The 26317-nt window shown below is 44.7% G+C and overlaps 1 protein-coding gene across 2 annotated transcripts in view; it reads left to right on the top strand.

Moving 5' to 3' along the window:
* Window positions 1–2341: 2341 nt before the first annotated feature.
* MAP2K7 (mitogen-activated protein kinase kinase 7) overlaps window positions 2342–26317 on the top strand; it is a 65567-nt gene continuing 41591 nt past the window's right edge. Inside the window, exons 1-2 of one of the 2 annotated variants that reach the window (XM_053296780.1) lie at window positions 2342–2631; window positions 15974–16021. In XM_053296780.1, the coding sequence (XP_053152755.1) occupies window positions 2508–2631; window positions 15974–16021 (172 nt within the window). In that variant the 5' untranslated portion in view covers window positions 2342–2507. The remainder of the gene's footprint in view (window positions 2632–15973; window positions 16022–26317) is intronic. The other variant, XM_053296782.1, reaches the window with a different exon arrangement.

Below are 26317 nucleotides of genomic sequence, written 5' to 3'. Positions count from 1 at the left end.
GTGTCAAGGGAAACACCATTGTCTAAATGATTCTAATCTTTGTAGGTATAGACACGTCATAGCATCTAAATATCCTTAGATATTATACTTATATATATTTTGAAATAAGAATATTGTGTTGTCTAGTTCTGAAAATTTGTTTTAAAAAGTTTGTAATGTTATTCTTACATTTTTATCCTACCCTTCCTCCAAGCTCAGGATAGTGTACAAAGTTTGTCTTCTCCATTCACTCTCTTACCCTTAATAGCCCTTCTGTTAAGTAGGTTAGGCTGAAAGCCAGTCACTGGCTAGGGTTTGCAACCCTTTTAGGAGTTTTCAGGAATCAGTGTCAGTGTCCAGGTGATTATTGAAAGCAATCTTGAAAAATTTAATTGTTTGATGTTGTTAAAAATACTGGAAAAACAACATTGAGTGAAATAGCTTCCGTCAGACTTGGCAACCTACCAATCATTATTATTCTTATTATTATTACATTTATATCCCGCTCTTCCTCCAAGGAGCCCAGAGCGGTGTACTACATACTTGAGTTTCTCCTCACAACAACCCTGTGAAGTAGGTTAGGCTGAGAGAGAAGCGACTGGCCCAGAGTCACCCAGCTAGTATCATAGCTGAATGGGGGTTTGAACTCAGGTCTCCCCGGTCCTAGTCCAGCACTCTAACCACTACACCACGCTGGCTCTCATCCACTTCATGGCAGAGCAGGAATTTGTACCTGCGTCTACACAGAGGGGAAATGATTTGACTAGCAAACCAGGTTACTAAGCCCTGCTGGTATGTTTCCCAGATTATGGGGAACACTTATATCGGGCAGCAGAGATATAGGAAAATGCTGAAAGGCATCATCTCATACTGCATGGGAGATGGCAATGGTAAACCCCTCCTGTATTCTACCAAAGACAACCACAGTGCTCTGTGGGCGCCAGGAGTTGACACCAACTCGACGGCACACTTTACTACCGCATTCTGCTCTGAACCTTTGACCACTGCGCCGTAGGGACTATAACTGGAATGAGTTTTCTTCTGTTCTTCCTGTTATATGTTTGGAGAAGCTGGAATATTTTTTCTTTTTCAAATTTGTAGACTACTTCATACTTCCGTCTTTGGGCAGTTTAAAACAACATAAAACAAATTAAAATTGAATACCTTAAAACAATTTAAAACCACAAGTTAAAAAGCTTGGGTGAAAAAAAAAGTGCTTAGAGACTTTTTAGAAAGTTGTCAAAGACTGGGAGGCTCTTATTTCAGCAGGGAGCACATTCCAGAGTCCTGGGGCAGCAATAGAAGTCCCTGTGTAGCAGATGAGCAGCCTTCTTGTGGCAACTGCAGACAAACCTCTCTGGGTGATCCCAATGGGCGGTGTTGGGGGTGGAGTTTAAGCAAAAAAAAAAAAAAAAGGCACCCCCTTCCCCTTTGAATTGTAATTTTTTTTAAAAAAATGCTGTAACGTTGAAGATTTAACAAAGCCATAAATCGTCGCTCCACAGGAAAATGGCTAAGCAAAAGTTACTTTAAATGTTCCCCGGCGGAAGAGAGGGAAAACTGTCAGGAAACCCATTCATGGGCAGAGAGTGTGCAATAAAAGGTTTAAAATCATCATCATCATCATCATCACCACCACCAGATAGAACTGTAGTCAAGAATAAAGAAAAACAAGTTAAAATAATAGACATAGCAATACCAGGGGATAGCAGAATAGAAGAAAAAGAAATAGAAAAAATCACAAAATACAAAGATCTACAAATTGAAATTGAAAGGCTGTGGCAGAAGAAGACCGAAATAATCCCAGTGGTAACTGGCGCCCTGGGTGCAGTTCCAAAAGACCTTGAAGAGCACCTCAACACCATAGGGGCCACAGAAATCACCATCAGCCAATTACAAAACGCAGCTTTACTGGGAACAGCCTATATTCTGCGACGACGATATCTATAATAATAAAAGCAACAACATTGATAATAAAATTCTGGCATCCCAGGTCCTTGGGAAGGACTTGATGTCTGGATAAAGCAAACCAGTCAATAACACCTATCTGACTGTGTAAACAAACAACAACAAAAATAAATAAATGTTTACTGCCGCCATGTAAATGTTCACGTTTGGAGCAGTTTAAGTCCGGCGGACGAGTCCCATGGTGGCACCTGTTTCTAACAAACCCCCACGCCCCGCCCCAACAGATTAATCATTAATTTCAGACACTTCCCCGCCATATCAATTTAAGCACGCCTGCGCATGCGCAACTGGAGACATCCCAAAGGTGCTCCTGCTTTAGGACAGCCGTGTGATGCCGATGAGGCAGGTAGAGTTCTGCGCATGCGCAAGGGAAGAGCAGCGAGGCAGAAAACAAGCATCGGGCAAACCGGAGCTGGATCTAGTGCTTTGCGGGCGGGAGTGGGGGAGGTTACGGTGGCCTGGTTGGTCCATGCAGCGCTTGCGTATTGTGGTGTTTGTGTATTCTGGCTGCGCGACGACGGCGGCGGCGGCGGCGGCGGCTCCGGGGGAGGGGGGGGAAGATGGCGGCGTCCTCGTTGGAGCAGAAACTGTCCCGCTTGGAGGCCAAGCTGAAGCAGGAGAACAGGGAGGCCCGGAGGCGCATCGACCTCAACCTGGAGATCAGTCCGGCCCGGGCTCGGCCTAGTAAGGAAGGGCCCTGGGGGACGGAGGGAGTTCCCAGGGAAGGGCCCCCTACCTGGCTGACAAGAGCCCGGCGGTATTGGGGGAAGAGGCCGGCTGGGAGGCATCTCCAGGAAGGGAAGGGGGCCAGGCGGCGAGCTTGGGGTGACGACGGGAGGACCCCGGGGCAAAGGGCAGGGAACTAAGGAGCTCTGGTTTGGAAGGATTCTGGAAAAGCGGAGGCCTCAGACCTGTGCCTTGGTGCAGAGAGTGGACCGGGAGCGGGGAGGACGGCATCTGAGGAGGGGTCTGAAACGTGCTGCCAGGGCTGTAGCACGCTTGTAATGTTTAGGGGGAGTTGAGGATTCATTGCAGGAGGAGAGGGAGGGGATATGGGCAGGAGGTCAGGAGAACCTTGAGAGTATTGTGGAGACAAATGGGTTGTCTCGATTAACTGTGTTTTGGAATTCTGATGTGATGGTATTGGTTTGTTTTGAGTTGAGGAAAGTACCTTGGACTTAAAGTTACCACTTGCTTTAGTGAGGGTGGGGGAGGCCACAGGAAGAGCAAAGAGACAAATATAGGCCTTAAAGCTTGAGAAAGGAAGGGGTGGATTTGGAAGACCCCTAGCAGTACATCATAAAAGAGAGGCATCTAAACACCCTTGATGATACGGTGGAAGAAAGGGAGTGGCAGATGGGTGTGTGTGAGATAACTCTCTTGTATGTTCAAGATGTTTCCAGAGTGCATCTTTGGATCAGGCTCAGTGTCCCTTCTTTGAATTAGAATGTTTTTTGGATAAGGAGGTTCACAAGAGCTCTTCATGTCTAGGAACATGAAGAGGAGAGCTGCTCTTGTGGTAGCAAGCATAACTTGTCCCCTTAGCTAAGCAGGGTCTGCCCAGGTTGCATTTGAATAGGAGAGTACATGTGAGCACTTTAAGATATTCCCTTTAGGGGATGGAGCCGCCATAGCATCTAGGTTCCAAATTCCCTCCCTGGCAGCATCTCCAAGATAGGGCTGAGAGAGAGTCCTGTCTGCAACCTTGGAGAAGCAATTGCCAGTCTGTGTAGACAGTACTGAGCTAGATGGACCTATGGTCTGACTCAGTAGCTTCCTATGTTCCTAAGTAACTGTGAGCCTAGTTCTAATCGAAATACAAGAACATTTCTTATGGATTAGGGATGTAAATATTTTATAAATTAAATACTTAAACTGCTGAAATCATGCCATTTATTGGTTAACTTGGTCAGCTCCATTTAAAAACAAAAACCCCACAAATGTGGGGTGTCCTCTGCTGTGTCTATTCTGATGAGGAAGGTGACCCTGGTGCCCACCAGGGCTGCCTTAGAAGTCTCGAATTGGAATGCTTAAGTTATGGGGACTCCCCCATCTCTTCCCTCATTCCGTTTGCAGCTTCCTGTGGTTCCTCCAGCATACCCACAGAGTGAACAAACTAAGCTCTTAGCTGCCTATGGGAGCATATGGTCGGCTTTAGGGAGTAGTAAGTTTTACATGTGTGTGGAAGAGAGTTCCTGGCTCACTTATGAGATCTACACCACATTAGCAGTAGGGATGCAGTCAAGTCAGGCCAATACAGTTCCTCTTCAGTGTTCTCTCTAATTTTTTTTCCATCTGTGTGTGGAATGAATTTTGTTCTGGGTGGCAGTATCAAGGCAGTGTGTGTGCATGTATATTCAGAATGGAGCCTTCCTGATTAAACCTGAGCGGGATCTGAAATTAACTGAGCGGACATCAGAAAACATGCGCGCTCACATGCACGCCTTAGAGGGAGCACTGCCCCACTTCCCCATCCGCACCCTGTCCCAGACTGGATAGATCCTGAAGATCCCCATGTTATGTAAGTTGCAGTCAGTAAATGGGAAAATAGAGTGACCATTGGAGCAATCAATATAGTCTAACTAGGTCACAGAAACACCCATTTTAAAATTTGTTATAATTTTAAAAACATTTAGTGGACTTTTTTTTTTTTTACTGAAAAGGCTAATCTTAACTATTAAGCTTGTTTTGTGTTTTACGTCCCTATTGTGCATATAATACAGTGTTTCCCAAACTTTTAATACTTGGGTACAGTTATTTTCCTAGATTAAAATTGGAGATATATATTTCACTCAAAGATACTTATGTATTTTTCTCAGCTCCCAGAACAGTTGGTTGTAACTGCAGGATAATCCAGTTAATGTTGCCCTCTGGTGTACCACTCTCCCCTCTAGTGTTTTCTAGGAAGTGGCGATGTTCCTGGAATCCTTATGCACTTGCCAGCTGTAGAGTGTTCAATGTCAGGAAATCCCTGTATATTTAAACACCCTCCTTTGCGATTGTGCCACATATATGGGCAGAGAGTGGAAGGAGCAATGTTACACATGTCTCCCTGCTCTAAGAGATGTAGAATGGTACATGCATCCAGCATAGTGGCGTCATTTTTTTCAAGGCACACTAGTGTGATTCAGCATATAGTTTGGGGATCACTGACATAGGAAGTGAGAAGCTCACTGAGAAGAATATAGGTCATATAACTCCAGTAAGTATCAAAACTTGGGCATTTAGTGTGCTCAAACCATCTTGCTTTTGAGGAAAAATGCTGAGATTGCATAGTGCCAAATGAATTAGTAGGATTTTGTCCCTCTCCCATGATTGTCTAGTATTACCATCAAGGTTACTGTTGGATAGTTTGTGCATAGGATAAAATATCAGAGAAATCTGTGCATGGTATGTACAATTTTTTAACATAAGTAACACAGGATTGATATAATTATAGCTGTTGAGATTAAAGATATTTTCTCTTGATAACTAGTTGTATATTCTGTCTCTATGAATATGATACTGTTAACACAGTATGGTTAAGGTGAAATTGCTGTAGTGAGTGTGAAATCAACAACTGAATCTAAATTAACATACTTTTGGACAAACCAATAGCTTAACATACTGATTACAGCATCTCTGATTATAGTAATTTTATGGTTATGACCAATCTCTGATTATAATAATTGGCACATAAGATACACCTCAATCCAAAATTCTGAGATGCACACATAATGTAAGAGGAGCCCTTCTGGATCAACCCAAAGGTCCAGCATTCTGGAAATGGAAGGGATTTTCTGGCCAAGATGATGGGATGATCAGTTGAGTCTGTGAGCTCCTGATGACCCACTGCCTTCCAGTCATTGATCTGAACATAATGAATTAGTAGGTCTATTGTTAACTATTTAAGAAGTGAGGGGGAGTATTGTTTCTCAACTTAGATGCTTTTGTTTCCATTTTGCTTACCACCAAAGATGGCTAAGGACAAAGATAAAAAGAAGCAGCCCCAAAGCCTGATTCCCTCTTCCTTGAGTTCACCAGATACAAGACAGAAGATGCAGTATTTGTTTTTAAATAAAGGGCAGCATCCAGATTAAATACATTATTGTATTTAATAGGTCAAATTAGTCATATCTAACTTATTTAATTGATTTCAGTGGTGCTTGGTCATGACTAACTAGTCTGGGTGCTGCCCAAAATGTCTAAGAACATAAGACTTCTGTAGGAACTTTGCAAACTTCCATGTAGAAGCTCTCTTTCTGCATGACGGAGGCTGAGTTACACGTTTCTATGGTGCAGGACACAAGCACAATCATGGACTCTCTGAAACTAAAGAGCTTTGTGCAAAGCTGACAGATTTGGAGGGCCAGTTGGTGTGCCTGAGATTCTTGAACAAACCAAATTGACTGCCTTGGTGAATACTTTGCTTAGAGGAATTGCCCGATGGCTATCTTAGAAGTGGATCTGACACAGTGATCCACAGGTCCCACCCTGTAGGGGAAAAATACACCTATTTCTAATCGACCAGCTGCATTTTCTGGTAAAAGAAGACTTCAGGTGAGCAAGGCAGAAGCAAAATCATCTCTCATCCACGATTTGATTGTGGATGAGCATGCTGACCTGGTATGTGTGACGGAGACCTGGTTGGATGAGCTGGGTGGGGTTGGTCTCTCTCAGCTCTGTCCTCCAGGTTTCCTGAGTGTGCAGCAGCCCCACCTGGAGGGTCGGGGAGGGGGTGTTGCAGTCATCTGTCGAGAGACCCTCCCCATTTCCAGGTGCCCGGTCAGGCAATCTCAGAATTTCGGGTGTTTGTCCTTGAGGGTGGGCCTCCGAGACAGGCTGGGGATTCTGCTGGTGTACAATCCACCCCGCTGCACTTCAGTCTCCCTACCTGAGCTGGCGGGGGTGGTCTTGGAGATGGCCTTGAGTTTCCCCAATCTTATTGTTTTGGGGGATTTCAATGTCCACGCTGAGGCCCCCCTAGTGGGTTTAGCTCAGGACTTCATGGTCTCCATGGCAACCATGGGCCTGTCTCAGCTGGTATCGGGCCCTACCCACGTGGCAGGACACACTCTGGATCTGTTTTTTGCCAACCGGGGAATAAATGATCTGGAGGTGGGGGAGTTTGAGATAACTCCCGTGTCATGGACAGATCTGGTGGGGTTTAGTTTGACTTCTCCGTCTGCCCTCTGCAGGGGTGGTGGACCGATTAGGATGGTCCGCCCCTGGAGGCTTATGGATCCGCTTGGATTCCAGATGGCCCTCGGGGAGTTTCCAGTGTCCAGAGCTGGTGACCCTGTCAAGGCCCTGGTTGATCTCTGGAATAGAGAGACGGCCCGGGCTGTTGACACGGTTGCTCCTAAACGCCGTATTCGGCTTGGTGGAGCCCATTCGGCTCCTTGGTTTTCCTCTGAGCATGAAACAACTTGGACAATGGCTAGAACTACTCTGGAGGAAGAGTCGTGACGAATTCGATCAAACATGGGCTAGAGCCCATTTTAGGGACTACTCCGTGGCAGTGGGGGCGGCGAAGAAATGTTTTTTCTCCACCTCCATTGCATCTGCTCAGTGCAGGCAAACAGCTATTTCATGTGGTAAAAACATTGCTCCACACATCCTCCCAGACAATGGGGGAGGAGTCATCTACAGCTCTTTGTGATCAGTTTGCCTGTCACTTTGCAGATAAAGTCGCTCGCATCCATGCTGACCTGGACTCCAGAGTTTTGGCAGTTCTGGCAGACGTGCCTCTGGTACGATCTGGTCCCGTTGTGTTGAATTATTTTTGGTTGGTGCGGCCTGAGGATGTGGACAAGATCCTGGGCAGTGTGTGGGCGACATCGTGCGCTCTTGACCCTTGCACTTCATGGCTAATAAAAGCTGCCAGGGAGGGTACGGGCAGATGATTGGAGGTGATTATTAATGCCTCATTAAGGGAGGGCAGGATGCCATCGTGCCTCAAGGAGGTGGTGGTAAGACCACTATTAAAAAAGCCCTTCCTTGATCCTTCCAACTTGGACAGACAACTATAGACCTGTATCTCACCTTCCCTTTGGGGGCAAGGTGATAGAGTGTGTGGTGGTGTCCCAGATGCAGAGGGTCTTGGATGATACGGATTATCTGGACCCTTTTCAATCTGGCTTCTGCCCCGGATATGGGACTGAAACTGCCTTGGTCGCTCTAGTGGATGACATTCGCCGGGAGCTAGACAGGGGGAGTGTGTCCCTGTTGGTTCTGCTGGACCTCTTGGCGGCATTCAATACCATCGACCATGGAATCCTTCTGGACCACCTCTTGAGTATGGGAATTGGAGGTACTGTGTTGGAGTGGCTTCATTCTTTTCTTGGGGGGAGGGTCCAGAAGGTGGTGCTGGGGGTGCTCAGCCCTGTGGCCATTGGCCTGTGGAGTCCCGCAGCGTTCGATTCTGTCCCCCATGCTGTTTAACATCTACATGGAGCCGTTGGGAGAGGTCATCCGGAGACTTGGACTGAGCTGTCAGCAATATGCGGATGACACTCAGCTCTATCTCTCCTTGTCACCGGATCCTAGGGAGGCAGTGGATGTCCTGAATCAGGGATTGGAGGCCGTGATGGGCCAGATGTGGGCTAATAAACTGAGAGTGAATCCAGACAAGATGGAGGTAATGTTGGTCAGTAGGAGAGCCAATTGGGATGAGGAGATTTTACTGGTTCTGGATGGGGTTGCACTCCCCTTGAAGGAGCAAGTACACAGCTTGGGGGTACTACTGGACCCGGCTCTGCTTTTGGAAGCTCAGGTGGAGGTGCCTTTGCATGGCTTCGGCTAGTGCGCCAGCTGCGTCCCTTTCTCGAGAAGGCAGATCTGGCCACAGTTACCCATGCCTTAGTCACGTCACGGCTGGATTACTGCAATGCGCTCTACGTGGGGCTTCCTTTGAAGAATATTCGGAAACTGCAGCTTGTACAAAATGCGGCAGCTAGGGTTCTATCTGGAGCTGCCCAGTGTGATCACATCACACCTATTTTGAAAGAGCTGCACTGGTTACCAGTGTGTTTCCAGGTCCAATTCAAGGTGCTGGTGTTGACCTTTAAAGCCCTTAATGGTTTGGGCCCAGGATACCTGAGGGACCGCCTGCTCCCAAGGGTTTCTGCCCGCTTAACGAGATCATCTGAGGGGGCTCTGCTCCGGGTGCCGACAATGAGGGAGGCTAGGTTGTCGTGCACTCGGGACAGGGCCTTCTCTGTTGCTGCCCCCAGGCTTTGGAATGCTCTCCCTGTGGACATTTGCTCTTCAGACTCTGTCACAGTTTTTAGAAAGCTGGTTAAATCTTGGCTTTTTATCCAGGCCTTTACATGATTGTTTTATTGCTGCTTCTGAGTGTTTTTATCCATATATAGTTTTTGTATTTTGTGTATTATATATTTTGATATTGGGTTGGTTTTATATTTTTAGCTAAATACTTTTAATTCATTTTTATTATGTGTGTTAACTTTTGTAAACCGCCTTGGGGTTGTTTTTAACGAAAGGCGGTATATAAATCTAACAATAAATACAATTAATAATAATAATAATAATAATAATAATAATAATATCTGCACTAGCCCATAGAGCAACATAGGATTATGATTTTCCTGGAGTTTGCCATGGTTGTGATAGACAAAAAGCCCTTTTCATGGTCTGGCCATGCCCTGTGTATGGGATATTCAGTGCTATATCAGGTTTCCCATCTGTCTGTAACATATGGGGCAGGTCCATTCACTTCGAGATGTAATAGCAGAATACACCCTCATGGCTATCCCATAGAACAATAGTTCCAAAGGTTCATATTACTTCTAACACTGGGGAATACCAACATGCCAGGTGAAAATTCTTTTGCTGGGAGATGTGATTTGTCACCCCGAAGCAAGCTGAGTAAAATCCTTGGCCCTTAGACCTCATCGCCTGCTGACATGCCCAAACCTTATGTGATATGTTGCTGCTGTTTTTGTTAATTATCATATGATTGTCTGATATCACCAGGTTATTTGTTCTTTGCTATCTGTGGAAATGTTTTCCTAACCTCCGTAAGTTAATATATTGGTGCCTGTGCCTTGTTGTGATCAGGTGTGAGAACATAATCATTTATGAGGCCCAGTCAATTTAGAGGCTTGGCCTTGTTCCTTATTGTCTCCCCCCCCCCCCCCGCCCATCTCCTTCTCTGTCTTTCTCTACTTTCTTTTGTCTTCTCCTCCCTTCCTCCTCTTTAACATCCTTGAGTTCTGTAGAGTGGCTGCTATAAACAATGAGTTTTCTGGCTGACACTTGCTTGACTGTTTCTGAATCAAGAAATGCTACTTCTCTGGAAGTACCTGGAAAGGGCTTTTTTAAATGTCGGGCATTTGTTTTATAGTGCCAACTGCTGAACTGTATTTTATCTGTTTCTTGATCTTTCTGGACCATGTTCTACCTGCTTCCCTCACACCTCCCTATGTCACACTTTATATACCACAACACTGGTTCCCCTCACCCAATGTGTAATATGTTGTTTTGTCCTGCCCTTGTTTTTGTTTTGTCTTGTCCTCCCCACCCCCGGTTATTGATTCTGTAGGAAACTTCTGGCGACTGCATCAGTCTGGGAGACCTGCCCTATTTCATAGGTCCATCAATCCTGGCCGTCCACATTCCCTGCAGTAGACTTTCTCCCTCTGACCATGTTCCCAAGGATTTTATTGTGTAGGGTTAGACCAGTGTTGTCATTAACCACTTGCTTTGTTGTGATTGGTGACCCAGAATTCATTCCTGGATGAGTGGTGTCAGGGGGAGTTAATATTAAAAAAAAATTCTTTTTGCTGTGTTTCTGTGGAAGGAGGCCAATTTATCAGTGCTTGGATTCAGCTCATGCCAGGCACCATTTTTTAATTTATATTTTTGGTCTATGAGTCAGGAAATGACCCTGGGTCATTTCCTGCCTCGTTTTAGACTAAAAAGACGGTGACAGAAAAAAGGCAACCAATATGAGCTGTCCGCTGGTGGCATTCTGAGCTTTTCAAGGGCTGCTGTATTTGCCCTTAAAAGTGCAGTGCAAAATATATTTTTTTTAAAATTAACCTCACTCCCATGCAACAAGGAAGTGACTTTCCCCTCAAAGCAGACAAGGTACAAATTTTTCAGACAATTGCAAGGCTGGTTTAGATTACTCTTAAGTATTGTAAACTGGAATGTGTGCAGGCTAGGAACCTTCAATAAAAGGTGGTAAGTCATATCAAACGCAAGGCATGCAAAATTGAAATAGCTTTTTTTTTTTTTTTTTGCAGAAGACACATTAACAGAGGACAAGGGTGGGCTTTTGAAAGGCTGGGTGGGTTTGCACTTGCAGGGCCTCCAGGTGCTCTGAGGTGTTGCTATTCTAATCCATACACCTGCCAGTCTCCAGGCACAAGAGGTAAGAACAGACCCAGAGGCTTGTTGCCTTATCCTTGAGATAACCCCTACTGCCCCTCTAGCTTTGCTCAGCTGCTGTGGCACTAACCTGTTTCACTAGTGTGCTGGTCACCTGGTTGTCTTCTCTTATTATCATCTCCTCATTGGGAGAGGCTTCAGTGAGGTATTGGACCATGTTCTTGACAAGAATGCACCTCTGCACAGACTTCGGTCCTATGTCCTCTCAACCCTGACAGCAAAAATCTCTGACCTGAATTTGGTAGACATGCGGAGCTGCTGCATGCCAAGGGCAGAGATTACTCCTAGTCTTCAAAAGTGTACCAGATTAGATCTCTCCCCCCCACTGCCATTTACGCTACTTTAATGCAGCAAATACCTGTGTGTTTAATTGGTTCTCCTCTTGACTGTGCCCCTATTGCTTCAGATCCAAACAGCTGCCTCTTCTTGCTTGTGTGGGTTGTGGAGGCTGAACTCTTCCTTGTTTAATGATGATCTATTAAAGCAGCCAATGGGGGCTCAGCTTCTGTGACAGACACTAGGTGGTGTGTGTGTAAAGCTATATTATGTGTGGTAGGGTCAATGCATATGCCTCAAGCAGTACAACCTAAATAAAATAAAAACCAAAGGTAGAGGGAGCTTGAGGACCAAACTTTCTTTGAAGAACCTTCCTCTAAACTGGAACAAGCCCATGTAGACCTTTTGGCCAAGTCCCTACAAAGAGAAGAATTAGTTTGAACAGATCAAAAACAGGAAATCTCCAGCCCCGATGGGTTCCCTTTCAGGTGGTACAAATGCTTCACAGAACTGTTAATACCCAAACTAGAATCATTGTACTACTCTGCTCCAGTCTGGTTTCCTCCCAGGATCCCTCAGTGATGCTCAAATATCACTAATCCGCAACCTAAATGAAGACTCTACACATTTTGCTGGTTACTGACAGAGTCCACTGACATTTGCTTAAAGTGATCCTGAAGTAACTGGGACTTCCAGAGATGTTCCCTCACACTTTTTATGCAGCTTCTACGTCTTGGATATTAACTAATGGCATCTTGTTCCCCCTTGCTTTTTTGCTACAGTAAGACACTGGACAGAGTTGTCCCCTGTGCCACCGCACCTTTAAATTTTGCCTGGAGCCACTTAGGAGTGTAGTTTAGCATTGCTGAAACCATTCCTGAGCTGTTCTGTGGGCAGGACCACTGTAAATTGGTATTGCATGCAAATGTTATGCTCTTGTTTTAAACAATGCAGAAATTTCTATTTCAGCAACAGTTTGTTAGGCTGATAGATTTAATTGCAAAACTATGCTATGAACTGGGGGAAATCTGGGCTTTTGCCATTGGGTGGTAAATCTGATTCTGCCTTATATTCTGGCTGGCCCTTCTGTTCTCTCTCTACAGCTCTGATGTATCTCAGGAGATAGATCCTCTGTGGTATTTCTTTGAGGGAGCGCCTTTCTGAGATTTTCTTTAAAATGTTTACAACTTTCCTTCCAGAAGTGCTCTGTTAGACAAGAAACACGTTGCTAAGGGTCAGTGGTGTGTTAACTCCGCTTTAACAGAGCACTTCCAGAGTGCAGGAGGAAGTTCTGAAGTATTTGTGCTCTTTTGCAAGAGAGGGGGCTGCCACTGCGTATCAGCACATATTCAGTGGAGGTCAGGATGTCAATTGGTATTCCAAGTTTGGCCATGCCATTTGCACAAGGGCATTGCAATACTGTTTGTTTTCAGTCCAATTCCTAATAATTCCTGGCATGGACTCTGCTTTTTGTCACAGCTCATGCTCAAGTGGTTGGCCCTGACACAGAAATGATTGAGCAGGCCCTGCTCGCTCGCATGTGTAGACCAGCTATTTGGGTGGTATTCAGAAGTAGCTGTGGCATTTCGGAAGAAGACGACTCCCCTTGAAAATCCACTAAAAGAAGGAAAGTAGAAAGCCCATCAGTTCCTCTGCTTTTAAAGTAATGACTGAGGCATCACTTCTGCAGCATGAGAACCCTTTCGTTGCGGAGAAACATGTGAGTGGAGTGGTGAGGTGGCTGCTTCCCATGCCTAAGTGGTGGTGTGGGAAATAACTACATGATCCTGTCCATCTACGTGGCTCTTGTTTATGCATATTACTGTAGCTGTGTGGGTCCCCAGACAATTCCTGTGCTGCACACCTAGCACTTTATTTGGGCCTGAGTGTCTTGTAGAGAACAAAGAGCAGATGGTAAAGTGCCAGTTGTGAGCCCCATTTCAAATAATCCTTCCTAAAGCAGGATGTCTGGGGTGAAAGGGGAGAGGGGATTTAAGGTTTTTACCTCCTATAGCTAGTATATGTGAGTTTTTATATATGAGAATGTACTGAAGTGTGTTCTGGATCCAATTACACTTCTGGTTTTGTAACTTAGTAAGTGGTTATGAATCCTGAGGCCAAAAGCAGAGATTTCTGTATATATGTTCTTCTACAACTTGCTAAATGAAAGCTTAGCTAGGAATATGTATGAATTAAGCTTTCTTTTTTTCTTTAGTTGTTCTTAGACCATCACAGGTACAATATTAGTTAGCTAAAGGATTGCCACTGAATAGCCATTTCAAATCTCCTGTGCTTTCTGGATAGTAACTTATGTTTATTTCTGTTTAGGTTCTATTGTGCCATTCTGGAATTTTGTAAGCTTGTTACACATTCCAAGAGGGAGGTGATACTGATGGATGTCTTTGGAATATTTCCAGAGTGTGAACACCAGAGCAGTAGAATAATAGTTTCCATGCTCCTATATAATTTTGTTTTTACCAAATAAATGTTTCTTAGGCAAGAAATAGCTACAGTTTTTAAAACCAAGCAATTATTATTGTGGGAATGAGAACCCGAGATCTGTATCATACTAGACCAAAGGATAGGTAACATTTTTACCTTGCAGTAAGTTACTGTTTAGTCATAATGGGGCAGCCTCAACAATCCTCATTTTAGAGGTAAGGAACTGTGGTTTAGCCCAGGACACCAGCTTTGTCAAGGGGTTTGGAATCCTTGATGATGAGGATGAAACCATTTCTCAACTTTTTTGAGAGCTCTGGATGTCTCAAACTGGGAACTGAAATTTCCCACAAACTCACAATGAAGGAGTAGCTGTTAGCTTGAATCCATATTTTGAGGTGTATAAACTTCCAAGAGAAGAATTACTTGGCGTACAACTAGGCAAATAAATTGGGAATTTTGCCATCAGTGAACTCAATTAGCCTAAGTAATTGCTTCCCCAAGAATAGGAATTGTCCCTTTCAAAAATCCTGCCTACTGTTCTGTACAGTGCCGTCTGGAAGAAGTAATACCAGAAGTCTTTTCTTCTTAACTGAATTTATAGGGCTAGATTCTTTATTGGGAATAATTTGTACCAGATTTGGTTTGCTGTTCAATTTGCGTTAAAAATTATATCACTTGTCCAGTTAATTAACCTTTACAGAGTACGACTGTGGTCAGACATTCCAGCACAGATTTAGATAATTCAAGGCAAGGATCTTTCCTATCAGGATGTTTTATCTGTGTTGTATCATCTCCTGTCAGGATGTTGTATCATTCTGTGCCACAGAATAAAAGAAGCAAAATAGCTGAAAGTGATGGTTCAACAAGTGACCCCTGATCTGTAAGAAGCTAGAATCTGTCAAATAGAAATCATGTTTATTATTCGTTTGATTCTTATCAGTTTGCAAAGTCAGGAGTAAGAATTTCCACTTTCCTGCATTCTTGTTATCTTGCAGTCTCTCCCCTCCCCCCCAGCCATACCTTCTGCCCTGTTTGTGAATGAAATATGATATAAATAGGAATTTTCATAGGTGGAAGTTGGGCAGGCATGGATGGTGAAATAGGGGTATGAATGGGAGATAAATTAGTTATTTGAATAACCTGCCAGTATGATATGATGGTTATGAGATGCATATTTAACATAGGCAGGCGACTTAATCAAGGGGTATAAATTCACTGGCTTTGATTGGCCCCTTCTGACTTAGACTCTTGTCAATAAACTTCATACTGGGGAGTATAATAAGATCCTGAGTTTTAAAACAAAGCTTTATCCAGAACACTGTGTCTGGAAACGGTGCAAATTCCATTTTTCTTGGGTACTTAACTATTTGAAATACGTATTTAGCTTGGGTAGCACTAGTATTTAACGAAGTTGAGTTGGTACTTGGGAATTTAGCCCTGTACATTTTTGGCACCTAAACATATGATGCTGATACTTAATTACTGGAATATGTCCCTAGGTTTTGAAATACTTTTCAACTGTGGCTATGTGTGTGATGTGATGGACCAGTTTGTTGGTGGAGGTGTGATAGTGAATGGGCTCTACCTTTTGGAAGGGAGAAGGGTCACCCACAATGATGTTGTGGTGCAAGGGAGTGAAGTCCTGCAGAGCTTAACATAACAGGGCCCATGGGAACTACGGAGAGAAAGGACACAGCTGCTTCCTTCACACTAGAGGCATTAAGGATATTGCCCTCACTGATCCTCACTGTTTGATGCATCTCATTTTCACCTTGTCTGTCCCCTTTGTTGGTTTCTCACCACCTCCACTCCTTATCCTGGAATTGATTTGAATATGATTTATTTTCATTTTGATGATTTGATTGTTTCTGTTGTGATTTATCGTGTTTTTTTCTTCCTTTTCCCAATCCAGTTATTGTGATCACTCTAAGCCCTGCTCCCGCTCCATCCCAACGTGCAGGTACCAGATCTTTTTATCATCGCAGCTTGGATTTCTTGCATCATTTACTTAATGCTTCCTCTACTGCATAGAATTGCCACTTGTCTGCCTCTCCTCCAAGTGTGTGTCTGACCCTGCTTCTTTCCCCACTTTGGTTTTCTTCTTTACTATCGATCTAGCCTAACTCATCAAGACTGGCTAGGCAAAACAGTACCTGAGGCCGTGCATGAGAACATGTTTTGATTGTCCACAGCTGTAGTAGTTGCTTAGCACCTTCCTTTTCTGATGATGTCAAAGCACTTCATAAAGATTGGTAGCCATGCCAATAGATCATGCCCCTGTTGTACCTGGCCTTAGCTGCAACTTCTCAGGTGGGAAGTGGCCTCCATTTATCTTATACATGGCCTTGGATGTGTTTGGACAGAAAAGTAATTTTAAATATATCAAACTGCAGATAGCAAAATTAAACCAAGTCTCTCACTTGTGAAGTACAATTGCCTCTGGGGTAGAGCCCAGGAGCAAACTGTCAGTTGTTGCTGTACAGTTTCTTTTATGGCAGAATGTCAAATTTGTTCTCTTAGTGATCTCTTACTTGTATAGGAATTCTTGGAAGGTAGTATAGTAGCCCATCTTTAAATTGGGCAGGATCTTTTGTATTCCTGTGAAACTTCTGATAGTAAGGATGTGCACAGATACATTCAGGGGTGGGGATGGGTGTTCTTTAAGGTGAGGGAGGGTCCTCTTACCACCGCCGCTGCATTTCCCTCTCTGGCACTCTCCCCAAAACCGCTGCTGCAGCATACCTCCTTCCCGCCTGGTCAGTGTCCTGGAAGTGCCCGACTCCCGTGCATGGAAGTGCATGTGTGTTGGGCACTTCCGGTAGGACACTGACCGGGGCTGCAAGGAGGTATGCTGCAGCCCTGAAGCAGCAACTTTGGGGAGAGTGCCAGAGGGGAAAATGCAGCTGCGGAGGTAAGAGCACCCTCCCTGTGCCTTAAAGAACCCACCTCCCGAACAACCTTGAAAACTGGACATCCAAACTGATTCAGTGGTCTATAAAAGGATCACTGAACTGGTTCGTGCACATCTCTAGTAGGGATAGGTGACATAGAAAATCCTAAAATCAACAAAGTCTGCTGTGTTTCAACAGAGTAGTTCTGATTTAATTTCAGCAAGGCACAAATATGCATGTACCGGTATGTCTGCCTTGAAAGAGGCAGAGCAGTATTCATGGGACTCCTGAGTAGACTTGTAGCCAGTGTTCCCTGTAACAGGGATTTCCAGATGTTATTGTGTATGATTTGTATAATCCACAGCCAAAGACCATTGTAGCTGGGGATGCTGGGAGTTGTAGTCAACAGCTTCTGGGAATCTCTGTTACAGGAACACTGCTCCTAGCTAGTTATTGCCTGGCCCCAAACCAGCTTAGCTTCAGAAAGTAAACAAAATGAGATACTTTCAGATCATTTTGTGGATCAGTCTCATTCACTGGAGCTTTTATTAGGCTTAAATATATTTTGGAGGAAATTGACTTTAAGTCAGCTTATTTAGACTACTGATATGTTGCATAGAACAGTGCTTCCCAACCTGGGGGCCTCCATATGTTGCAGAACTACAACTTGCATCATCCCCAGCTACAATTTATTGGGATGATGGGAGATGTAGTTCAGCAACATCTGGAGGCCCCTAGGTTGGAAACCACTGGCATTGAAGAATGGACTAGGCTTACACTCGTAAAATAATTGCTACCTGAAAAAACTGTAATTGAATAAATTAAAAAGGTGAGATGAGAAAGTACTAGCTTTAACTTATTGGTGAAAATGTTCAATAAACAGTTACTTAAATTCACTAAAAGCCTAAGTGCAGATTTAGTGGCATGCTTTGCACGACTTGAGGCATTTGCAGCCAAGATAAAAACTGGTGCCCAACAGTGTTCCCTCTAACAAGGTTTCCCAGATGTTGTTGACTACAACTCCCATAATCCCCAAGCAAAAGCCATTGCAGCTTGGGCATCTGGGAGTTGCAGTCAACAACATCTGGTAATCCCTGTTAGAGGGAACACTGGTGCCCAGTTGCTCAAGTCTGTCTCCTTCTTGTCTTGGAAACTTCCTTGCCTTGTACGCTGCCCTTAATCTGTGTCATGTTAGATTTGATGAACTTGTAGTTTTGCAAAGGTGATATCGCCTGTTGTGTCATTGGAATTAATCAGGTTCTGGGCAGACAAGTGCTTAAAGATCAGACTCCACTGTGGTTCAAGAAAGAAGTGGCTCTATACATGTTTGGGTGCTAGTTCTGACACAGCCTACCTTGCTAAATATTCTCTCTTTGTAAATGGACATCTTCACCTTCTGCCTTGAACTACTGAAGCTATGCATTGTGAAACAATTCCTGTGTGTTCTACCCAAGAGGCAGCAATCTTTGAGTGTAGCCAATGTAGAGACCAGCACACCATTTTGTCTAGAGGCTGCTTGCACAGTGCTTTGAAGTCATTCAGAATGGGAATGCGTTTGTTAGATTACCTTCCAGTGCTCTCCCCCCTGCCTCCCACTAGCTGTTCCCATCTTACCCATGCTTTGCGCTGTGTCACTAGTTCTTTGCGGATGTCATCCAGCAGGATTTTCTTACTTTTCCATTTTACAATAGTTATTCCTCTAACACTTTCCTCTCTAGGCAGCAAACTGATCATTGTATTGACTGTTCGGGTTGAGCATGTTGTTGCTCCTGACTTGCCAGTGTCATTGCAGCCACCAGAAGTGCACATGGTACAGGCACTAAAGGTTGACCAAGCCTCATTGTGGTACCAGAGCAGCTTGTGGGTGAGGTGGGTTCTGTTTGTTTGAGGCTACACACCAGATCAAGCAGAGCTACAGAGACCTTTCTCTGCCCCAGCTTCTTGAACTGCAATTTTTTTCAACTCTTGCACTGCTGATCGTAAAATTTAACTTTAGTTCATTTCTCCTGAATTTGAGTGAATGTGGAAATTCTTGTTTGAACTCTTTAAAAATATATATAATAATCAGCTGTTATATTGCAGAGAGACTTTGAAAATGTGAACACTGGGTTCCTATAGGCTTCTGGGCAATAATGATCCTACAGTGTATTGTTTCACCAGTCTACTGAATTCTTAAGGCGGGAAACCTACATGACACTTGTGAATGATTTGGATTGGCAACCACATGTATAAAATACATTAATAGGCTCAAAAAGGCATCATTGTACTCATTGTCCCTTAGAATCCAACTTGAAGTCCTGTATGGAAGTGACTATGTCTAAAACACTGCCCCTTCATGTCTTGAAAAGGGCTTTCTTGAGAGGGAAAGGGGCAGTGCAAATTTCACTGGGATTTGATCCTTTACAGTGTGATCACTGTAACCGGTTGAGATTAGAATGGAGCAAAACTCAAGCAGAAGTGTAGCTATGTGCTGTTTGACTCCTTTAAATGGTGCACTTTGGTGTTTCCTTTAAGGTAAAGGCTTACTGCATGAATTCCAGAGGGATTCACACATCATAGTGCTTGATCGTCAATGAGACCTATTAGGATTAAAATGTTGCACTGCTGTTCCTCCCCTTGAATAAACTTAAACATTTTACACACAAAAAGTGGTATTCTAAGAGTTGTCTTTCTCCTCACTACTAGTGTAAAAGCTCCCACTCTTGAGGAAAGTGCTTAGGTCTAGGCGTATCTCAGGAAGACCTTGATCCAGTTCTGCCAGTGTTTAAAATATAATGCCGTAAACACTGAGAGATCTAGAACTTGCCCATTTGCATTCTTGTGTGTGCAAACAAGCACAATATTCTGATTTGTATCCTTTTATTCATTGAACAGTTACAAGGAGGAGGATGCAAGGGTGGTATTCACACAGATTTGTAGCAATGCACATTGTTGCATGATGTACCATAATTACAACTGCTCATAATCCTCTCCAACTCCAGATGTGCCTTCTAAAAGGAAGGGAATGAGGAACTGTAATTGAGATGCAGTGGAGTAGGAAGGTTGGCCCACCCTGCAAAATCCTAGTGTAACACACACTTCAGGAGTAGGTCACTAAATTGGACTCATTTGGAGGTGCTCTGAAGTATGCTAGAAAGTGTGCCAGCTGAGTTGAAGGTACCTCTTTGTAAACACATAGTGAGATAACTCGCCCAGCAGTGTCTTCTGTAGGGATGTGCAAACTGGTTCAAATTCCAACTGATTCAAATTTGAACCAGTTCGGTTCGATGGTTCAAATTTGAACCAAACCAGCCATCAGGTTCGAGCTGCAGGTTCGAATTTGAACCAAACCGGGGGTGGTTCATTTTGAACTGGTTCAAACCTCCAAAAGTGAGTGGGGTGGTAGCTGGCACCCACGGGTACCTACCACCCAAACCTCAAAGCAATCGGACACTTGTACGATTTTTAATGAATTTTTGAAATTTATTTTTATTTTTTTCTCATAGGGTAGAATGGGACCTGAACCAGCCCATTATCCCCTATTGTGGAGCACCTAGGGGCACAAATGTGGGGTGGGTGGTAGGCACACAGGGGTGCCTACCACCCACAAAAACCCAAGGCAATGGACACTCCTCCAATTATTGGTGATTTTAAAAAGTATTTTTGAATTCCTCATAGGGAATAATGAGGATTGCAGCAAATGTATAGCTTCACATCAGGGGGGAAAGGGGTGGCCTAGAGTGGAGTGTGGTGGATGGTAGTTCCCAAGGGGGGCAAGAAAGCTATCAAAATTATTTGAAAGGAATTGGGCAAAGGGCTGATTTTTAAGTGATTTTTGAAGTTTACATGTCTTTAAGGTTTTTCTCCATTAAGAAGCATGGAAGTGTCAGCAGCCTCATAACTGTACTTGGGGGGTGCTGGGGTGGCCCAGAGCGAGTGGTGGTGTAGTGCACAGAAGGTGCCAACCACCCCCATTGATTGCTAACCCATGGGATACTGGGTTCTGTTGTTTCTGAGGTGTTCTGTAGATTGTTAGCAAATGAGAGTGGATTCATGGTTTGTCATTGAAAATTTCATATGCTACCAGAGAACCTACACTCGGAACACCTCACAAACAACAAAATCCAGTACCCCAAGGGTTAGCAACCCATGGGGGTGGTTGGCACCATCTGTGCACTACACCACCACTCACTGGCCACCCCAGCACCCCCCAAGTGCTCTTATGGGGCTGCTGACACCTCCATGCTTCTTTATGGAGAAAAACCTTAAAGACACGTAAACTTCAAAAATCACTTAAAAATCAGCCTTTGCCCAATTCCTTTCAAATAATTCTGATAACTTCCTTGCCCCCCTTGGGAACTACCACCCACCACACTCCACTCTAGGCCACCCCTCCCCCCCCCGACGTGAAGCTATACATTTGCTGCAATCCTCATTATTCCCTATGAGGAATTCAAAAATACTTTTAAAAATCACCAATAATGGAGTGTCCGATTGTCTTGGGTTTCTGTGGGTGGTAGGCACCCCTGTGTGCCTACCACCCACCCCACATTTGTGCCCCTAGGTGCTCCACAATAGGGGATAATGGGCTGGTTCAGGTCCCATTCTACCCTATGAGAAAAAAATAAAAATAAAATTCAAAAATTCATTAAAAATTGTACGAGTGTCTGATTTGGGGTTTGGGTGGTAGGTACCCATGTGTGCCAGCTACCACCCCACCCACTCTTGGAGGTTCGAACCCGGTTTGAATTTGAACCGAACCGGGCAAACCAGTTTTGTGCACATCCCTAGTCTTCTGTCTGAGAAGCAAAACAGATACACAGCAGTGAAGTACCCTGGTAGTGCTCTCTATCTAAAGGTCTTCAGCACCTTATATAACTTTTTGTGATGCTACTAGGTAATGCTAGCTATTCCATCTAGCATTGCAGTGCAATCACTTTTGCATGGAGTAGGCTGTATTTCCATAATGCTTTGTATTAAAGATACAAAGGAGAGGTCTTGTGGTAGCAAGCATGAATTGACCCCTTAGCTAAGCAGGGTCTGTTCTTGTTGCATATGAATGGGAGAATTGATTTGTGAGCACTGTAAGATGTTCCCCTTAGGGGATGAAGCTGCTCTGGGAAGAGCAGAAGGTTCCAAGTTCCCTCCCTGGCATCTCCAAGATAGGACTGAGAGAGATTCCTGCCTGCAATCTTGGAGAAGCCACTGCCAATCTGTGTAGACAATACTGAGCTAGATGGACCTATGGACTGACTCAGTATATGGCAGCTTCCTATGTTCCTATATGCAGGGTTTGAGGGGTGTTGAGGAGGTAGAATGTAGGTGCTAGAATTAAAACCAAACCATCTCCGTGTTTCATCCTGGTAGGAAAACTGCTGGGAGAACGAATACACAGGCCCATATTTCTCATGTTGCAGTTTGTTTAAGCCAATTCCCTCTGGCTCTCTGCTGCTTATTAGCACCTTTATGTCATGTTCTAATTATTTCTTTCAAATGCTACTTTGGCCTTTGCCTGCTTAGCTAGATTTCTAGCTCACAAGATGGCAGAGCTATCTAGGGCCTCTGATTTTGAAAGACAATTAGTTGCTCTCTGGAAAAAAGTTGAGATGCAATCTCAGCCTAGGAGCAGAATGGAAGGATAGGGATGGAAGGCTTTTAAAACTGAAATACACACACACACACACACACACGGCAATAGTGTGTTCGGTTTCTAACATATTTATTTATTTATCTATCTTGATACTACCTGATATGTACTACTCTAGGCAGTGTACAAAATTTAAAATAATATTTAAAAGTCACAGATTAAAATACACGAGACACAATAAACACAATAGTTTAAAACAGTTATTAAAAAACAAATGGCTAACATTCTAATTAAAAGCTTGTGAGAACAGGAGAGTCTTGAGGGTCTTCCTGAAAATAGAGGAGGAGATGCTCTTATTTCAGCAGGGAGCATATTCCAAAGCCCTAGGCAAGCCACAGAGAAAGTCTGGTCCTGGGTCACCAGCAAACGAGTTGGTGTCAACCGGACCTCTCCAGAAGACCGTAACAGGCAGCAGTGTTTATGGCAAAGGAGGTGCTCTCTTAAATAGCCTGGACCCAAGTCATTAAACATATTGTTGCTGTGTAGGCCAAAAAAAAAGTCGTATTGGATTATTCCTTTTAATTTGAATAGAAAATGCTTTTTAACCAAGTCCCTATTTTTCTTCCATCTGATCCAGTTAAACATTAGCCCATGGAAAAGAACATAAGACCAGCCCTGCTGGATCAGGCCCAAGAAGGCCCATCTAGTCCAGCATCCTGTTTCACACAGTGGCCCACCAGCTGATTCAAATCCCAGCTCCTGTATTGCTCTAAAGCAGGGTTGCACAACTTTGGCTCTCCAGCTGTTTTTGGACTACATCTCCCATAATCCCCAGGTATAGTGGCCAGTAGTGAGGGGTAATAGGGACCAGTGTGTGTGAGGCATTCAACATTATGTAGGCAGGGCATGGCGCACATGTGAAGATGTTCTCTGGTCCTCCCCACTACAGCTCCTATTATTCAGTGACTTATATCTTCTTGCCTCTTGACACAAAAGGGAAAACAAAAGTTTCAGATTCTGCAAAGAAAAGCCTCCCACCCACCGCCCCGGCTGGCATGATGATTATGATGTGGTTCAGTTCCTTCACTCTTGCTTATCAATCTACGGCTACAGAGTGGTATTTTCACTCTGCCTCATGGTTTCATTGACAGCTCCATTGTTGCCTGGCAGACTAAAAATCCTGCCAGCCTTTAACGTGAGTAAGTTGCATTTTTTTGGTGGGGTGGAAGATAGGAGATCTATTCCTTCAGCTTCTGCTTCTGAGATGGACTTTCACTGTGTCTCTCCTGCCTTTCTGGATCATTTTGCAGACCACACAACCTTGCCTCGACACAGCAGGCCTTGGAAAATGAGAAGGAGACAGGCCTTGTTTGGGTGAGAGAGGAGGGTTTTGGAGGCTGCAGTTGTTCGATCTGTGGGGTAGAGCAAATTGAATTGGGTGTTGTCTAATTTATTATTGTAGGCAATTGACTGCCAATACTGGTGAGAATTGCTATGTCATGCAAATATTTGTAAAACAGGCCAAAAATGCACTTGCTCCTGCCCCCACCCCCAACCTGTCTTGCTGGCTGATCTTCGTTTTCCAGAAAAAGGACTGGAGGTTGATATCATCATTCTAAATGTGTCTGTTTAGAAGTATGTGCCACTTCTGCTTATGTTCGCAGCCTTAACAGCCAGTTTAGAATAAACCTTCATGACTGTGGAGAGGTAGCATTATTGGGCTATTATTATTATGAGTTAATAATCAACTTTTCATTCTATGCTGCTCTTGGTACCACATTCTGGCAGGGTTGTAGCTCTCTTTAAACAATATGAAAAAAACCTTCCCGTCAGGAACGTAAGGAAATATCTGCGTGTGCTAGTCTTCCTTTGCTGGAAATTGTTTTACGCAGGAGTGTTACAAATGCAAATACACACTCCTTTTAATCTGACGTGCCACATAACACTAGGAACCAGGCCTCAACCCTTGCCTATGGAGATGAGCATATGACCTGTCATTCCTTTTCATCCTGTACATGGATCCACTAGCATCTGGGACATGGCATTCCCTACAGCTTCACTGCTGGCAGAAGCCGTGCAAAATAGGGGTGTGCACCGGACCGCGGACCTGCGGCTCGGCACTGGGGTGGGGGGGTCCATTAAGGGCAGGGGCGGGGCTTTACTCACCCCTCCCGCGCTTTGCTGCTTCGGCGCCATAATTACTTTAAAAAATGCGCCGCAGAATCATTTGCCGCTCCGGGGCTCCTTGACTTCAAAATCGGGCGGCAGGATACTTCCCTGCCGCCCCCAAAGCCCCCTCAAGCCATTTGAGCTCTTTAAATCTCGCCCCGGACCGAGTGCTAAAGCGCTCGGGCGGGCGGCGGGGAGATGTCCGTCCGTCCGCCCGCCCCCTTCCCTGCCTTCTGCGAAGTGCAGGGAGCCTTCTGCGCGTGCGTGCGCAGAAGCAGGGAGCCTTCTGCGCGCGTGCGCGCGCACAGAAGGCTCCCTGCACTTCACAGAAGGCAGGGAAGGGGGCGGGCGGACGGACGGACATCTCCCCGCCGCCCGCCCGAGCGCTTTAGCACTCGGTCCGGGGCGAGATTTAAAGAGCTCAAATGGCTTGAGGGGGCTTTGGGGGCGGCAGGGAAGTATCCTGCCGCCCGATTTTGAAGTCAAGGAGCCCCGGAGCGGCAAATGATTCTGCGGCGCATTTTTTAAAGTAATTATGGCGCCGAAGCAGCAAAGCGCGGGAGGGGTGAGTAAAGCCCCCCCCGCCCTTAATGGACCCCCCCACCCTAACCCTCCCGAACTAAAACCACCCCTTGTCCGGACCGGTTCGGAGGCCAGTAGAATGGCCTCCGAACCGACCCGTGCACACTACTAGTGCAAAAGCACTGTATGATAAGAAGGCGAAGTGGAAACCCAAGTGCCTCATCCATGCACATATTGCAGCTTCTGTATTCTCTTCTACAGTATGAAGCTGCCCTTTGTAAGGACTGTGTGGATTGGCATTGTTTATGTATCATGCATAGCAGAGAAGACATCTCTGTTTAAGTCTGCTGTGATAGAAATACCAAAAAGAATATGTGGCACATAGTTCCACTGTGGAAGAGCATATCAAAAAGTGCTCCTGAAAAAGTCATCTTAAAAGTCTCAAAATAACCCAAACAGAGGAAAGCTTCAATCAGTGCAGTGAGGAGATAATAGGAGTGGTAAGGTCAATGACAATAGTGTGCATTTTCATATGTGAGGATCACTTGAATGTAAGTACACTAATAGCAGCCAATTTGTATCTGCACAGATCCTCACAATGTTTAGTGGCAGACCCTCCAAACACAACATTTACCACACTTTGGATCCATGACACAGTTCATGGTAGAAATCACAGATGTACTGCACCATGATGCTCCAGTAACACACACACAAAGAATTTGGTGACATATTTGCAGAGTTCAAAGACAACCAGCCACAAGAAGAATGTGTGTTTGGTATGTTTTATAAATGCTTGCTTGACACAGCAACTCTCACCCCATAGCCTGTCAATTGCCCATCATCATGGAGCCAAAACTCCAAGGCAAATGCCTAGATACACTAAAATCTGCCTCATCCCATGGAGCAAGAAATTGCAGCCTGTTCCCACACCATTAAGATTAAAGAGCAGGGATTCTAGGATGGATGGCACTTACCTTGTGGGGGGGGGGATTATTAAAAGATCACCCCAAGTCTTTGTGACCTGAATCAAAGTGCCCCGAGACCCACAGGCTCAACCCCATACCAGAGTTGTGCTAGCAAGGGGCTTCAGACAACCCCGTGACCTCCT

Source organism: Hemicordylus capensis, chromosome 2, assembly GCF_027244095.1.
Source record: "Hemicordylus capensis ecotype Gifberg chromosome 2, rHemCap1.1.pri, whole genome shotgun sequence".
In the NCBI taxonomy this organism is placed as follows: Eukaryota; Metazoa; Chordata; class Lepidosauria; order Squamata; family Cordylidae; genus Hemicordylus; species Hemicordylus capensis.
The sequence above is the reverse complement of the archived record's forward strand: the minus strand, read 5'-3'. Positions and strand labels throughout refer to the sequence as shown.